The sequence below is a fragment of the Trichoderma harzianum genome, assembly GCF_003025095.1.
Source record: "Trichoderma harzianum CBS 226.95 unplaced genomic scaffold M431scaffold_12, whole genome shotgun sequence".
Lineage (NCBI taxonomy): Eukaryota > Fungi > Ascomycota > Sordariomycetes > Hypocreales > Hypocreaceae > Trichoderma > Trichoderma harzianum.
Window position 1 is genome coordinate 1 of NW_020209260.1, and position 16,526 is coordinate 16,526.

The window sequence follows — 16,526 nt, forward strand, 5'->3', positions numbered from 1 at the left end:
TATAATATTATAATAATAATTTTAAATATAAACTAATTAATAATATAATTAAAATAAATAAAGTAAATTTAATTAATTTTAGTAAAGTTAATATTAATTTTTTTATTAATTTATTTAATAATATAATCTTTATATATTTACTAAAGCTTTAATATTACCTTTATTATTTTTTCTTTAATAATAATAATATATTATAATATTACTTTTATTAATTAAGTAAATATAATAAAGCTATACTTTAACCTAAGTAATTAAAATATTAAATATATTAAACTTAATTTACTATTTATTAAGTATTATTTAATTATCTTAGGTTATTAAAGTATTACTTTTATAAATTATTATTATTAATATAAAATACTATAATTATATAAGCTTAGTTTATATATAAAAATATAAAATTTTATAATTTTATATTTTATTTATATATCTTTTTTAATATTTATATAAAGCTTAATTTTTAAATAATAACTATATAAATTATTATAAACCTTAATACCTTAATATTAATAATAAATAAAAAATAAATAATTTAATAATTAAAAGTAAAATATAAAAATATTTAATTAACTTTAATAAAAAAGCTTAATAATATTATTACTTTTATATAATAAATTATATTTAATATTTATTTTTAAAAAATAATTTTCTTTAATAATAAATATAAGTAAGTATTAATAATTATTTAAGCTTAAATTATATAAGACCTAAGCTTTTTCTTACTTTTTAATATTTAATAACTTTACTTTTATAAAGTTAAATTAAATTTTTATTATAAAATAATAATAATAAAATTTTATTAAAACTTAATAATATTAATATAAATTTATTATTATATATTAATAAAAATATATTATAAAGTTATTTTAATTATTATAATAATTATTTTATTATAAACTATAGTTAAAATATTTATTTATAATATTAAATTATTATTAAATAAAACTTTTACTTTTATTTTTAAATATAATAAAGTTTTTTATATTTTAGTAAATATTAATATTTTTTTTATTATATTAATTAACTTTAGTAAAATATTTATATAAGTAAATTATAATATTTAACTTAAAATAATAATAAAATATAAATATAATATTACTTATATTTATTATATTAATATTAATTAAGCATTAATAAAAGCTACTATAGTTTTTAATTTTATAATAATAAATAAAGTTTATAATATATATTAATAAATAATATTATAATATATAATATTTATTAAAAAACCTATTATAATATTATAATAAAGTAGTTTTTAATAAAATTTAATAATTAATAAAAAATATAACCTTAGTTTATTATTAAAAAAAATAAAAATATTTTATAATTTTAAATAATAAATTATTTATTTTTAAGTATTTATTTAATAAAAATATAAAAAATAATTATACCTAAAGGTATTTATATAATAATAATAAATAAATATATAATTAAATAATTACCAAAATTATAACTTTTTATAATATATAATAAAATTATAATATTTTATTAATATTAGTAAAAAAATAAATAAAAGGGTTTTTTATTAATAATTAATAAATTACTAAGCTTTATATCAAATTTTATTTACTAAGTATAAAAAATTATAATATAGTAAAAATAATATTTAACTTATTATATAAGTTTAATTAAATATAATAAACTTAATAACTTACTTTATTTATAACTTTTATATTTATAATTTAAGAAAAAGTAAATAAGGTTAATAACAACTAAGTAATAATTAACTTTTATAGCTTTAATTTTATAATAATACTTAATACTTATTTATTACTTTAATAAAAGAAAGTTATTATTATATTTAAAAATTTAAAATATATTTTAATTATTAATATAAAGTCTTTTTTTTATTAATTTTTAATATACTTAAAGTATAAAAATAAGTTAATATTAATTACTTATTATAGTTTAAAAATACTAAAAGTTATTTTTATAAATTTAAAAAAACTTATTACTATATATTTAATATTAAATTAATAATAAAATTTTCTTAGTTTATTAATTTATATATATATATATATTAATAATATTATAATATTTTTATTATTTTTAAAAAAGTATATTTTTTATTTATATTAATTATTTTTATTATTTTATAAAAGAAAATTATATTTATTATTAAAAAAAGCTTTTTTAAAGTATAATTTTATTATTTTTTTTTAAAATACTAAGTAAATAATAAAAAATTATTATTAATAAATACCTAGGTTAAAGCCCTTTATTAATAATTATATTCTTAATTACTTAAATAATTAAAAAAGTATTATATAATTATTAACTCTCTCCTAGGTATAAAGGATAAACTACTTAACTAAAATTAAAATAATTAATTACTATTAAACCTTTATTTAATAACTATTAGCTAGGTAATAGTACTTTACTAATTCTATTACTTAATAATAGCCTAGTTAATTTATATTTTTTTTTATAATTAATTTAAGTTACTTTTTTTTACTTTTTTTATTTTTTAGGCTTTAGTAAACCTTTTTTATAATATTAATAATATCTTTATTATAAGTTTTTATAATAATAATAATTATTTTAACTATAGTTATAATTAGTTTTTTATTACCTTTAGCTATTATAATTATTTATAATAGTATTAAATATATATTAATTATTAATTTATTTTATAATGGTTATTAAAAAGGTTTATTACTTTTATAATATATTATTTTATTAAGTAGTCTTTTATATTATATATATAATTTATTTTTAAGGATTATTACTACCTTTTATAACCTAATGGAAAAAATATAATAGGCTTATTTAGTTTAGTTAAATTATTAAACTATAAATTATAAGGCTTAAAGTATAATAGTTATATTATATTTAAACCTTATTATTTAGGCTATTTTATATATATATTTTAAGTTTAATCTTAAACCTTAATTAACTATACTTTATAACTTAAATTTTTAAAGTTTAACTTAGTTAGTTATAGTTAATTAAATTAGGCTATAAATTAATTTTAGATTTTAAACTAAAGGCTAGGGTATAGCCTTTTTTTAACTTAGCTATTATAGCTTTATTAACCCTTTTAATAATAAATATAACCTTTATAATTATTAATTAAATTAAAAATTATATTTTTTTATATATTTAAAAAGTTACTTTTTTATTAATATAAAAAAATTATACTTTTAGCTAAGGATATATAAAATAATTATATTTTATTTATAATAAAATAAAAAAGTTTTATTTATAATAAAATAAAAAAGTTTTATTTATAATAAAATAAAAAAGTTTTATTATATAAACTTAAGTAAAAAATAATTTAAATAAATAAATAGTATTTAAATTTTTTAAAGTAATTTATTATATTATTTAATACTAAAGCTAATTTACTATAATAATATAAAATAACTTTTTATAAAAATTAATATATTAAAAAAGTATAGCTTTAAAGTAATTTTATTTTACTATAAAGGAATAATTAATAATAATAAACTTATAAATATATTAAACTAAAGTTTTATTTAATATATTAACTTTCAAAATAAATTACTTAGTTTTATAAAAAAAAATTATTAATTAACTAAATTAAAATTTATATACTTAATATAAATTATAGTAAAAAATAAATTATTATTTTATAATACTTAATTATTAATAATAATTTTAATTAATTATATAATATTAAGCTTAATTATTTAGTAAAAATTAATATTAATATTTAATATTATTAAAATAAATTTATTAATTATTAATATTAATATTTTTTATTATAATATAAATTAAAAGTCCTTTATATTTTTAAAAAATTAAATATTTTACTTAATAATTTATTTAAACTTTTATATATAAATAATATAAAATATACTACTTAAATAATTAAAGATAATACTTTATAAAATATTTTTATTATATTTAATATTAATTTTTTTAATAATAATTATAGTATAATTAAATATTTATTATTAATTTATAAAAAAGTATTAATAAAATACTAAATATACTAAAATTATTTAATAATTATAAGTTACTTTATTAATTAATAATAATAAAATACTTTTTTATAAAAAGCTAGCTTTTAAACTATACTAAAATAAAATTTTTTATATATTATTTATAATAATACTAAATAATTATATATATTTTATTAAATAATAAAAATTATTATTATAATAATATATAATCCTTAATATTTTAGTATTATATATATTAAATATAAATTTATTAACTTTATATTCCTAAATATATAATGATATATTAAAGCTTATATTTACTATTACTTATATAAGTAGTTTTAATAATTTTATTAACTAAAATTAAAAAACTTATAATTTATTATTTTTTAAATAATTTTACTTATAATATAATACTTAAATTTTATTTTTATATTTTTAATAATATTATTATTAAATTTTATATTTTAATAACTAAGTTATAATAAATTTAATTATATTTTTAATATTATATATAAATTATTTAAAAAATATAGTATTTTACTTAGTTACTTTATATATTTTATAATAAATTAAGCTAAAGTAATCGTTTTATTTTAGCTTATAGTAAATTAAAAACTTTTATTTACTATTATATTTAATTAGAATTATTAATAATTAAATAAATTTTAAATAATACTTTTTAAATTTTTTATAAAATTAAATTAATTATAATAACTATATAGTACTTTATTAAAAATAAATAATTAAAGTTAATAAATATTATTATTAAAGTAAATATATAATATTATTTTTTAATATATTTAAATAATTATTAGCTAATTATATTACTAATAATTTAATTATTATTAAATAATATATTTATAAATATTATTAATTATTTATTAAATAAACTAATTATAAAATTCTAACCTTAAATATTATTAATATTATTTAAAAAAGTATTAACTTTATTAATAAAAGTTAATAATATAATTTTAGTTTTTTTTTATAAAATAAAATAATATAAAGCTTAATTATTTATAAATTTTACTAATATTAAATATAAATAATAATTTAACTTTTATTATTAATAGTATAAGTTTATTAAAAAAGTATATATATTTTTATTTATATTATAAATATAAATTACTAAGTTAATTATAAAAATTTAAATAATAAAAAATTAAATTATTAATTATTTAGTAAAAAGTAAGTTTATATATTTTTAAATTTAACTTACTACTTTATTAATATATTTACTTTATTATATTTATTATATAATTAAAACTAATATTTATAAAAAAAAACTTATTTAATAAACTATAATATAATATAATTAAGGCTTTTTATATTAAAAAAAATAATAATAATTAATAATTTATAAAATTAAAAACCTACTTATTAAATATATATTATAAAAAAGTATTAATATTTAGTATAATAAATAAAATAAAGTATTAAATATAATAAGTAATATAATAAAAACTTTTTTACTTTAAATATAATAAAATTAATATATAAATTTAATATATAATATTTAATAATAAAATAAAGTATTTAATATTAATAATTACTTAAAATAATATTAATTAATAATAAAGTATAATAGTATTTATTTATTTATTTATAAATTACTTTTTTTTTACTTTTTTATTAACTTTTTATTATTTATAAATCTTTTTTTTTTTTTACTTTACTTTTACTTTACCTAAGTATAATACTTACTATTTTATTTATAAAGCCTATTACTTAATATTTAATAAATTACTTTTAATTAACTTCTTTAACTTATTTATTATTAACTTTTTTATTTAATTTTTCTAAAATTACTTATTATTAATTTAATAATTTAATTATTAAATAATATTATAATTTTACTTATAAAAATATTATTTATAAATTTTTATATTATATTAAACTATTTACTTTTAAAACTAAAATTAAAAAATATTTAAGTTATATTATTTAATAAATACTATTATAGAGGTTATATTTATTATTAAAAGGGTTAGTAAAGCTATAATAGCTAAATTAAAGGAAGGCTATACCTTATCCTTTAGTTTAAAATCTAAAATTAATTTATGACTTAATTTAATTAACTATAGCTAACTAAGTTAAACTTTAAAAATTTAGGTTATAAAGTATAGTTAATTAAAGTTTAAGATTAAACTTAAAATATATATATAAAATAACTTAAATAATAAAGTTTAAATATAATATAAACTTTAAGCTTTATAATTTATAGTTTAATAACTTAACTAAATTAAATAGGTTTATTATATTCTTTTATTAAGTTATAAAAGGTAGTAATAATTTTACCTAAAAATAAATTATATATATAATACTTTTAAGATTAAAAAACTACTTAATAAAATAATATATTATAAAAGTAATAAACCTTTTTAATAATTAAAGATAAATTAATAGCTAATATATATTTATTATAAATAATTATAATAGCTAAAGGTAATAAAAAACGAATTATAACTATAGCTAAAATAATAGCTACTATTATAAAAACTTATAATAAGTATATTATTTATATTATAAAAAAGATTTATTAAAGCTTAAAGAATAAAAAAAGTAAAAAAAAGTAACCTAAATTAATTATAAAAAAAATATATAGATTAATTAAGCTATTATTAAGTAAAAGAATTAGTAAAGTACTATTACTTAGTTAATAATTATTAAATAAAGGTTTAATAATAACCTATTATTTTAATTTTAGTTAAGTAGTTTTGTCACGACCCGGCTCTTAAGGTCGCGACAATGGGCCAACAGGTTGGCCGGAAACGGATTAACTATGGACCGACAGACCAATCAGGACTGACGGCACTCCTTGACCAGGAAAGCTAGGAAAGCTAGCTTTCCAAATAATCCATCGCAGGAAAGCTAGGAAAGCCAGCTTTCCAAATAATCCATCGCAGGAAAGCTAGGAAAGCCAGCTTTCCATATGATCCAGGACACACGACTGGATATATAAGTTCACTTCATGTCACTCGTTAGAATACTTAGATAGCCAGTTGTTATCACAGCCACAGCGTTTACAATACAATCAGATTGGAACTCAGACATCTATTCTTATTTATATTATTAGCTGGTGACAAGATTGCCCGTTTACCGACCTGATTGCTCCGCTAACATAAACCATAGAACCACTCTAAGGTTTGTCCCTTGGAAATAGCTAACCTATAGTACCTATAGGAACCCGGTTCGTCATACGATAACAACTCTTGTTCGGACGGTCACCTTGGACCTACGGGCAATAAGACACTAGGAACTTAGCAGCCTATGAGCTTCAGAGTCCCAGACAACGACACCGATTACGAGAGCGAAGCTTAAAGTAGTCACGACAGCAATATCAAAATCCAGGACAATTTCGAAGAAACCACTGAAGACGTCGAAATGGCTCCGCAACCACCTGCCAACTTAGACGAGGCCAATCAGCGTTTTACGGCACTCGAAGAACTCGTGGAACAAATGCGTCAAACAATTGATACACAAGCGGCCACTATAGCGACCCTTCAAAGACGACCAATGGTGAACCCCGTGGTAAACCCAGCCCCTGCGGCACGTCAACGGGAACCCGGAGAAATTATTAAACCACCACTGCCAGACAAATTCGAAGGAGATCCTAAGCAAATCCAGAAATTTTTCACAGACATAAGAAACTATTTCAGTTACTTTCCGACCACCATGGCTGACGACGTTATGAAAATTCGAACTGCAGGAACCTGTTTGGCCAAAACCGCTAAAGACTGGTTTGAACCACACCTTAGGGATTTTGAATAAACTAAGACACCTAAGAAACAATACACAATCGACTTGTTCAACAGTTACGCCACGTTCGAAAAACAACTTAAGAAACTATATGGAAAAACTAATGAGTCTAAAGAAGCCGAAGATGCGCTCCTTCAAATCAAGCAAAAAGGACCCTGTGCAAAGTACACTACCGCTTTCATACGCCTAGCTGCCAGGACCAACTTGAATGATAAAGCACAACGCATGCTCTACTACCAGGGACTTAACTCAGATGTCAAGGACGAACTCTCCAGAGACGAAAAACCTGACACCCTTGACAAACTCGCGGAAAAAGCCACTCGTATCGATAAACGACAATTTCAGCGACGCCAGGAACGCAAGAGAGAGGGAAATCCCCAGAAGATAGTCCTGAAGTATCTTTACTCCGGTAACAACGCCAACCAGGGAAAGAAAAGGGACCTTGCGATATATAACGATGGAAAGCCAGGACCTATGGACCTCAGCACCATCGAAGCATAACGAAAGAACGTTAAATGCTACAATTGCGGTAAGAAAGGACACGTGAAGAAATACTGCCGAGCTCCTAAAAAAGACGGTAATAAGAAATTCACGCCTGTCCCAGAGCCCAAGGAAAACCGAACCATCAATACTATGAAACCTTCGGTAGACCATGATATACTGCACTTCTCAGCATGCTATAATGACAACTGCCAGACTTATCGCAGCGATAAACAAGGATCAGGATGGTACCCCAAGGGGCGTACACAAACCTTGAACACGCTTGAAGAAGTCACCCAGGGGGACCTCAGCTACGTTAAACAACTTGTTTAACAAAACCTTAACGAGTAAGAACAAAACGACAAATTCGAGAATAAGGAAGAGGTACTCCGAGAATGGAAACAAAATGAAGCCATACGCCAGTACAACGAGGATCTTCCAGACACAGCGCCTCCGACGCAATACGACCCTTGCGAAGGAATAACTCAGGAAGAAATCAACGACCTTGAGAAACGTATGTGCGACCAATGTGGGTCAGTGGAACCCAAAAGCATCTACCACCCCTGTAAAATAACTACAGCGGACTGGGAACAACACGAAGACCGATACGGAATACAAGGTATCATCGAAGAAAATAAACGCTACGACGAAATCGTACGATATAAGGAACTCGAGGACCACCAGAAACTCCTTGAACGATGGGGACAGATCAAACAGATTGATCTAAGTACCGCCTACGACCGGATCCAATTGCCCGGAAATCGGTTTCGATAATACATCGAGACTAACGCAGACGAATACCCAATAGCTAAGACACTAGAATCGATCCTGTACTACGTCGACGACATCCTACTCACCGACCAATATAACGAAGCTAACATTGTTAACTGCAAGCTACTACTATGCAAACAACATGTTATAACTAAGCTTAACGAATAGCATGAGGATCACGGAGCCGCCGAATGCGGACAACAGGAATTCACGCTCTGCAACAAAGACCGTTATAAGAAACACCAGTACCAACGCCGAGCCCTCGCATGTGTCACCCACAACTTGGAACAACAAGGATTCAACCTTATGAAGCACGGCAACGACGACGAACTACGAGGAATCAACTGGAACGACCTTCGGAAGTACCACAAGCTCACCACCAGACACGTACCCAAGCCCGGATGCACCTGGTGCGAACGCTATAACGTTCGAAACAAAGAACCAGGATGGATCACCTCAGACCTAGACAACATCGATATCGACCCTTACGGTAATAATTATTACGACGGCGCCGATGATGCGACCTACTACAACTTGAATACCCTTACAGGAGGAAAGAAACTACGAAAATTCCAAGTACCAGGCACCTTGGAAGGACATCCGATTACAGTCTATATAGACTCCGGAGCCACGACAAGCTACATTACGCCTTAACTGGTTAACCGCCTACAGTTGGACAATCGTAAGAAGGAGAAACCATACACCCTTGCGAGCATTGAAAAACAATAATTCACCTATAATAACGGAACTGTCGACCGCGAGACTGATCTCCTTGAGATCTGGTTTAGTGAAATTGAAGATATATTTAGTTTCGACATTGCAAATATCGCAGGATATGATGTACTCTTAGGATACGATTGGCTTGAGTCGCGTAACCCCGACATCAACTGGATCAGAGGCTAGGCGAGATGGCGAACTCGCCCTGAACTAATTGATTTTAGAAATACACTGTGACTAGATCAGGAGGATCGACAGGATGCCACGACATCCCTGACGACAGGATCGGTGACCCCTGTATTAAATGAAGAAACGCAAAAACATACGGAAAAGAGAAAAGTCATAAAACAAGTACGATTTGAAGAGCTAAAGAAGTTCCCAAGAATAATCGAATATGTTGAGAAACCTAAAAAGAAACAACTTAGATTTCTGAACTCGATCATACGAAAGGTCAAGGAATTATGCCACCGAGACCAACAGACACCAGAACGTCTGAAGAACGTACCAACAGACCTCCAGCATATGCCAGTCTTTAACGAAGAACTAGACACTGGACTACCAGAACACAGCCAATGGGATCATGAGATTGAGCTCATAGACGACAAAGTCCCAACGTTCAACAAGATCTATAACCTAAGTGCCACCGAACTTAAGACACTCGATGAATGGATTAGAGACCAGCTGAAGAAGGGCTACATCTAACCTTCTAAATCCTCAGCAGGAGCCCCAGTCATGTTTATGCCCAAGAAAAACGGTAAACTTCGACTTATTATAGATTACCGACAATTGAACGCGATAACTAAGAAAGATGTCACGCTGTTACCACTGATTTCGGAAATCAGAGATCGGCTTACAGGAGCCAAGGTCTTTACTTCATTAGACCTTAAAGGAGCCTATAACCTTATTTGCATAAAGAAAGGCGACGAATGGAAAACCGCCTTCAGAACCAGATACGGATTGTACGAATGCAATGTTATGTGGTTCGGATTAACCAACGCCCCTGCGATATTCCAGAAAATAATCAACTACGTATTACGAGACTACGTGGATTATTTTATTATTGTATACCTTGACGATATCCTCATCTACTCTAAGAACTTAGAAGAACACAAGGAACACGTTAAGAAGGTATTACAAACACTCTAAGACAACAAACTCCTGGTGGAACCTGAGAAATGCAACTTCTACACGCAGAAGGTCACATTTTTAGGACATGTCATCACCCCAGGTAGAGTCCAAATGGACCCTGAGAAACTTAAGGCGATTAACGATTAGGAACCGCCACAGAACGTCAAGCAAGTACAAAGCTTCTTAGGACTTGCTAATTACTACCGACGCTTTATTAAGGACTTCTCAAAAATTGCCACGCTACTTACGGATTTGACAAAGAAAGACGTTAAATTCGAATTAACACGAGACGCTCTAACAGCCTTCAAACGCCTCAAACAAGCCCTCACAAGTGCACCAGTACTCATGATGTTTAACCTAAATAAGCCTATCACAATCGAAACCGACGCCTCAGATTATGCGATCGGGGGAGTACTCAGCCAACCAGACGACATAAAGAAAAAGAGGCTTAGGCCTATTGCCTACTTCTCTGAGAAACTACATGGACCAGAACTCAGATATCCCATCTACAACAAGGAATTTCTGGCCATATACCAAGCGCTCAGCAAGCAACATTGGAGACACTATTGTGAAGGAAGCCGATTTCCAGTAATAATCCTCACGGACCACCGGAATATCACTTACTTCATGACGACATAAGAATTATCCCGCAGACAAGTCAAGTATTATAAGCGACTTTCCGAATTCAAGCTCATCATCAGACACTGCAGCGGATCAGACAACGGACGCGCTGATGCACTCAGCAGACGCCCAGACCACTTCCAAGAAATACCGGAAGTTAAAGCACAAATACTGGAGAAAAATCAGTATGGTGACCTAGTGATTCAATCAATTAATACCATGTACCAAATCGAAATAGATAATCTAATTATCGACGACATAAAGGAACACGTTAAGAACTGGGAAAACGAATAATACCCAGAAGGTGTTTCTATGGACACTGGATACCTGACACTAGATGGACTCATCTGGGTACCGGAAGACTTACGAAGCAAAGTGGTGAAATCAGTCCACGTACATAAGCTTAACGGACACCGAGGAATTAGAAAAACCATACAGCAGATCGCACGATACTTCAAATTTAAAGGTATTAAGAAATGGGTACAGAAGGTTGTATTAGAATGCATAACATGCGGACGAGCTAAGGCATCACGCTATCTTCCTTATGGAAAACTGCAACCCTTACCGGTTCCAGTCAGAAATTGGGAATCGATAACGTTCGACCACATTGTGAAGCTTCCACCTTCAAAAGAACCTATAACCAACAATACTTAGGACAGTATCTTCGTAGTAGTCGACCGACTCTCGAAAATGGCCTACTTCATCCCAGTAACGGAAAAAAGCTCTGCAGAAGACTTAGCTTACGTCTTTTTCCGATACATTTATGCGAACCATGGACTGCCAAACGAGATCATCTCCGATAGAGGATTAACGTTTATGTTAAAATTTTGGCAATCACTTATGGCACGAATCGGACTAAAACACAAAGCCAGCATAGCTTACCACCTACAGACGGATGGACAAACGGAATGAATTAACCAAATTATTGAAATATACTTACGATGCTACGTTAACTTCGACTAAGACGATTGGGTAGAATACTTACCAACCGCCTAAGCATCCTACAACAGTACGCCAGTAGAATCTACGAACTACTCACCGTTTTACGCAAACTACGGGTTTAAACCAGATCTACACCAACCACCTATCAAAGGAGAAAATGCCAGCAAAGCTATCATTGTAGCTGACAAACTTAAAGAACTGCATCAAGAATTGCAAGTACAACTCGAATTCGTCAGAGAAAGAATAGCTAAATTCGCAGATACTAGAAGGATTAGAGGACCAACCTTCAAGGAGGGAGACATGGTCTACCTACTTCGACACTCGCGAAACGACAAACAGCCAAACATCAAAACAAACAGGCCAAGCGACAAACTTGACTTTAAGAAACTTGGACCTTACAAAGTCACGAAGAAAATCGGACCTGTCAATTACAAAATAGATCTTCCACTCGCCCCAGGGAAACGAGGAAGAACTGTGTATCCGAATTTTCACATTTCGCTACTGGAAAAAGCACTAGTAGACGAAGAAACAGGCGAAGTTATACGGGATGAAATTGTCATTCAAGGCGAAGAACTCGAATACGAGGTTGAGAAACTTAAAATAATAAGATTCAACGAAGACACCCAACAAACTAAATACCTGGTGAAATAGAAAGGCTATAACGAAACAGAAAAATCATGGCAAACTATTGAGGACCTTGAACACTCGAAAGACCTTGTGAATGACTTCCACCGAAGTCTAGGTCTAGCAAAGAAGGGTCAAAAGCGTCCCAATCAACAGCGTCAACCGCGGAACCCGCAGTCACGGGATCAGTTGGATTAGGTAATGATGTTGCAGCCTGACGAGCGGCCTCCGCCCTCTGAGCCTCTCGCTCCTCTCGCTCCTCTCGCTCAATACGCTCCAATTCCTCCAAATTATCAATACCACGAGCAATAGCCCGCTCCATCCGCTTTAACCACTCACGTTTCTGAGTACGAAGACGTTTCACTCGGGCACCAGCCTCGAGCCACGCCTCTTCCGCTTCTTCAAGCTCCTTATTCAATTTTGAATAATGAGTTGCCACCTTACGCATCTATTGCAGGGTAAGACCGAATGCTTCGCAATAAGATTTTTGATTTTGAACGCAAGAAAGACACCGACGGGAATCTTCCTCTGAGGCAATACAATCGCAGCCTTGCTTTTCGCAGTAAGTGCACGATTTCATAACGAGGATAGAATTTTCTAGTATAGTATCAGCAAGGCCTTCACGCTCTTCTTTCTTTCGCTTGGAAACAGGTTCGTCGTCACGCTTGCGCTTGCGATCAGCCATAATAAAAGAATGAAAACAAGAGGTAAAAGACAAAAGGATTGCGGCACTTACCAACGGGATGGGAGTGGATACTTATACACTACCCCAATCAGGTCTTGAGGACAAGACCAACAGGAGGGGAGAATCGTGTCACGACCCGGCTCTTAAGGTCGCGACAATGGGCCAACAGGTTGGCCGGAAACGGATTAACTATAGACCGACAGACCAATCAGGACTGACGGCACTCCTTGACCAGGAAAGCTAGGAAAGCTAGCTTTCCAAATAATCTATCGCAGGAAAGCTAGGAAAGCCAGCTTTCTAAATAATCCATCGCAGGAAAGCTAGGAAAGCCAGCTTTCCATATGATCCAGGACACACGACTGGATATATAAGTTCACTTCATGTCACTCGTTAGAATACTTAGATAGCCAGTTGTTATCACAGCCACAGCGTTTACAATACAATCAGATTGGAACTCAGACATCTATTCTTATTCGTATTATTAGCTGGTGACAAGATTGCCCGTTTACCGACCTGATCGCTCCGCCAACATAAACCATAGAACCACTCTAAGGTTTGTCCCTTGGAAATAGCTAACCTATAGTACCTATAGGAACCCGGTTCGTCACAAGTTTATTTTTTATATTTAGAAAAGAAATACTATTATAATAATAAAAAAGTAATAAAAGCTTATTAATAATAAGTTTATAATATAATTAAAGTAAATTAAAAATAATATATTTAAATAATTAATCATAACTTTTTTATTATTAAAAAAACTACCTTATATATTTTAAATAATTATAATATTTATAAAAACCTTAATAAAGTTTTAACTTAAGTATAATTTTTTTTTATATTATTTATAAAAAATTTAAAGTTTTTAAAAATTAGTTAATTTATATATTTAAATCCTTTAAGTTAATAAATTATTAAAATAAATATTATAAAACTTACTTTATTTTAAAAAAACTAAAAAATATAAAAGTATTAATAAAAAAGCTAAAGTATTATTTAATAAAATTATACTATTACCTAATAAAACTATATTAATAATTTCTTTTATATTAAATAACCTTTACTTTATCATATTTTTTACTAAGCTTTTTAATAACTTAAGTAAAAGATTATTAAAAATTTCCTTAAATAATATTTTCTTAATTATCTTTAATTTTATAACTTTTTTAATTAATAAAATTATCTTAAATAATTACTTAAGTTTTATAATTAATAGCTTTTTACTTTATAATAATTAAAATTTATTATTACCCTAAGGCTTTAAGTGATTTCATAAATTATTTTTATATATTTTTTTTTTATTTTTTATATAAAATACTATTACCTAAAAATATTAAAATATAAAAAATATAAAAAAAAATATTAATATTAATATAACTTAATTAAATAAAAAAATAAAAAAAGTTTAATTTTAAATAAATTACTATTATTAATTTTAAAATAATTATATTACTTAGGTATTAAAGTTTATTAATAAACTATAGAAAATATTAAATAATTTTAAAGTTATATTTAATATATAAATTAATTTATTAATTAATACTATTATTAATAAAGTTACTAAATTTTTAAAAAGGCTTAATTATTATAATATTATTTAATAAAAATATTAAATATTAAGGTTATATTTTATAAACTTTATTAAATAATAATATTAATTTTTAATAATATTAAAAAATACTTATTAACTTTAGGATTTATTTTTTATATATTTTTTAATATAATATACTAAAATAATATTTTTTTTTTCTTTAAAAAGTAATTATTTTATTAATTAATCATTAAGCCTTAGCCCTTACTTTTATTAATTAATAAATTATTAAATAGCTTACTTATTACTTAATAATATACTTATAGTTATACTTAATTAATAAAAATTAACTTTTTTCTCTTTTTTATAATTATTTTTTATTAATTACTATAATAAAAAATATTAACTACTTTAGTTATATTTATAATAAAATAAATTTAATTTTAAAATATATAAAAAAAGTTATATTTATAAAAAAAATATTATATATTTTTATAAATATTACTTTTATAAATTTAATAATAATAAATATTAATAATATAAAAAACTTTAAAAAGTACTACTTTAATAATAATAATAAAATAAATTTAATATTATTTATAATAATATACTTATATATAATATTATAAAAAGAAAATATTTTTTATAAAAAAAAAAGAAAATTTAAATTAACTTTATAAAAGCTACTAAATTAAAAAAATATAAAATTAATATATTATATAATAATACTTTCATTACTATATATATTAATAGTAAAGTAAATATTAATTTAATTTTACTATAATTAATTAAGGAACTTAAAATTTTTATTTTATTAAGAAAATAAATACTATAAGTAATAAATATTATAAAAGCTATAATAAAAAAAGAATTTATTAAATATAAAATTAATTATTTTTTTATTAATTATTAATAAAAAAACATATAGTATTAAGTTTAGTATTTTAAATATATTAAATAATAATATTCTCTTAAATTATATTTATTTACTTAATTATAACTTTATTATTTAATAAAAAACTAATAAAGTTTATTAAAATATTAAAGATATACTTAAATATTAATGATACTAAAGAAAATAAAGAAGTAAAGTTATATTATAAAAAAAATTAAAAGTTTTTATATTAATTATAAAAATAAAAATAATTAAATTTAAAAAATATAAATTACTAATATTATTATAATATAATAAATAATATAAAAAGTAAAATATATTTATATTAATTAAATTATTATATAATTTAAAATTAAACTAATAGCCTTTAATAAAATATTAAATAACGTATAAAAAAAATTTAAAAAAGCTTTATAATACTTTTACTAAAATATTTTATTAATATAAAAAATATAAAAAATT

General features: G+C 24.8%; 3 protein-coding genes across 3 annotated transcripts; 2 read left to right on the plus strand and 1 right to left on the minus strand.

Annotated features, from left to right (window-relative positions):
- Positions 1-7,569: 7,569 nt before the first annotated feature.
- On the plus strand, positions 7,570-8,609 carry M431DRAFT_511127 (hypothetical protein). Its single transcript, XM_024919597.1, has one exon. It carries the CDS (start codon positions 7,899-7,901, stop codon positions 8,172-8,174), a length of 276 nt encoding a protein of 91 aa, XP_024770689.1. The 5' UTR covers positions 7,570-7,898; the 3' UTR covers positions 8,175-8,609.
- Positions 8,356-9,578, plus strand: M431DRAFT_484923 (hypothetical protein; the record flags this gene model as incomplete). The annotated part of the gene is made up of 4 exons (XM_024916237.1): positions 8,356-8,401; positions 8,506-8,667; positions 8,734-8,807; positions 9,093-9,578. The coding sequence occupies 4 exons, from the start codon at positions 8,356-8,358 to the stop codon at positions 9,576-9,578; spliced, it is 768 nt and encodes a 255-aa protein (XP_024770690.1).
- A 3,439-nt stretch (positions 9,579-13,017) lies between these two features.
- Positions 13,018-13,641, minus strand: M431DRAFT_8293 (hypothetical protein; the record flags this gene model as incomplete). Its single annotated transcript, XM_024923239.1, has 2 exons — positions 13,018-13,404; positions 13,456-13,641. The coding sequence occupies 2 exons, from the start codon at positions 13,639-13,641 to the stop codon at positions 13,018-13,020; spliced, it is 573 nt and encodes a 190-aa protein (XP_024770691.1).
- Between the last annotated feature and the right edge of the window lie 2,885 nt (positions 13,642-16,526).

Bases quoted from the DNA above. Each gene is read 5' to 3' on its own strand.
- M431DRAFT_511127 (XM_024919597.1), top strand. From the start codon at position 7,899: ATGCTCTACTACCAGGGACTTAACTCAGATGTCAAGGACGAACTCTCC.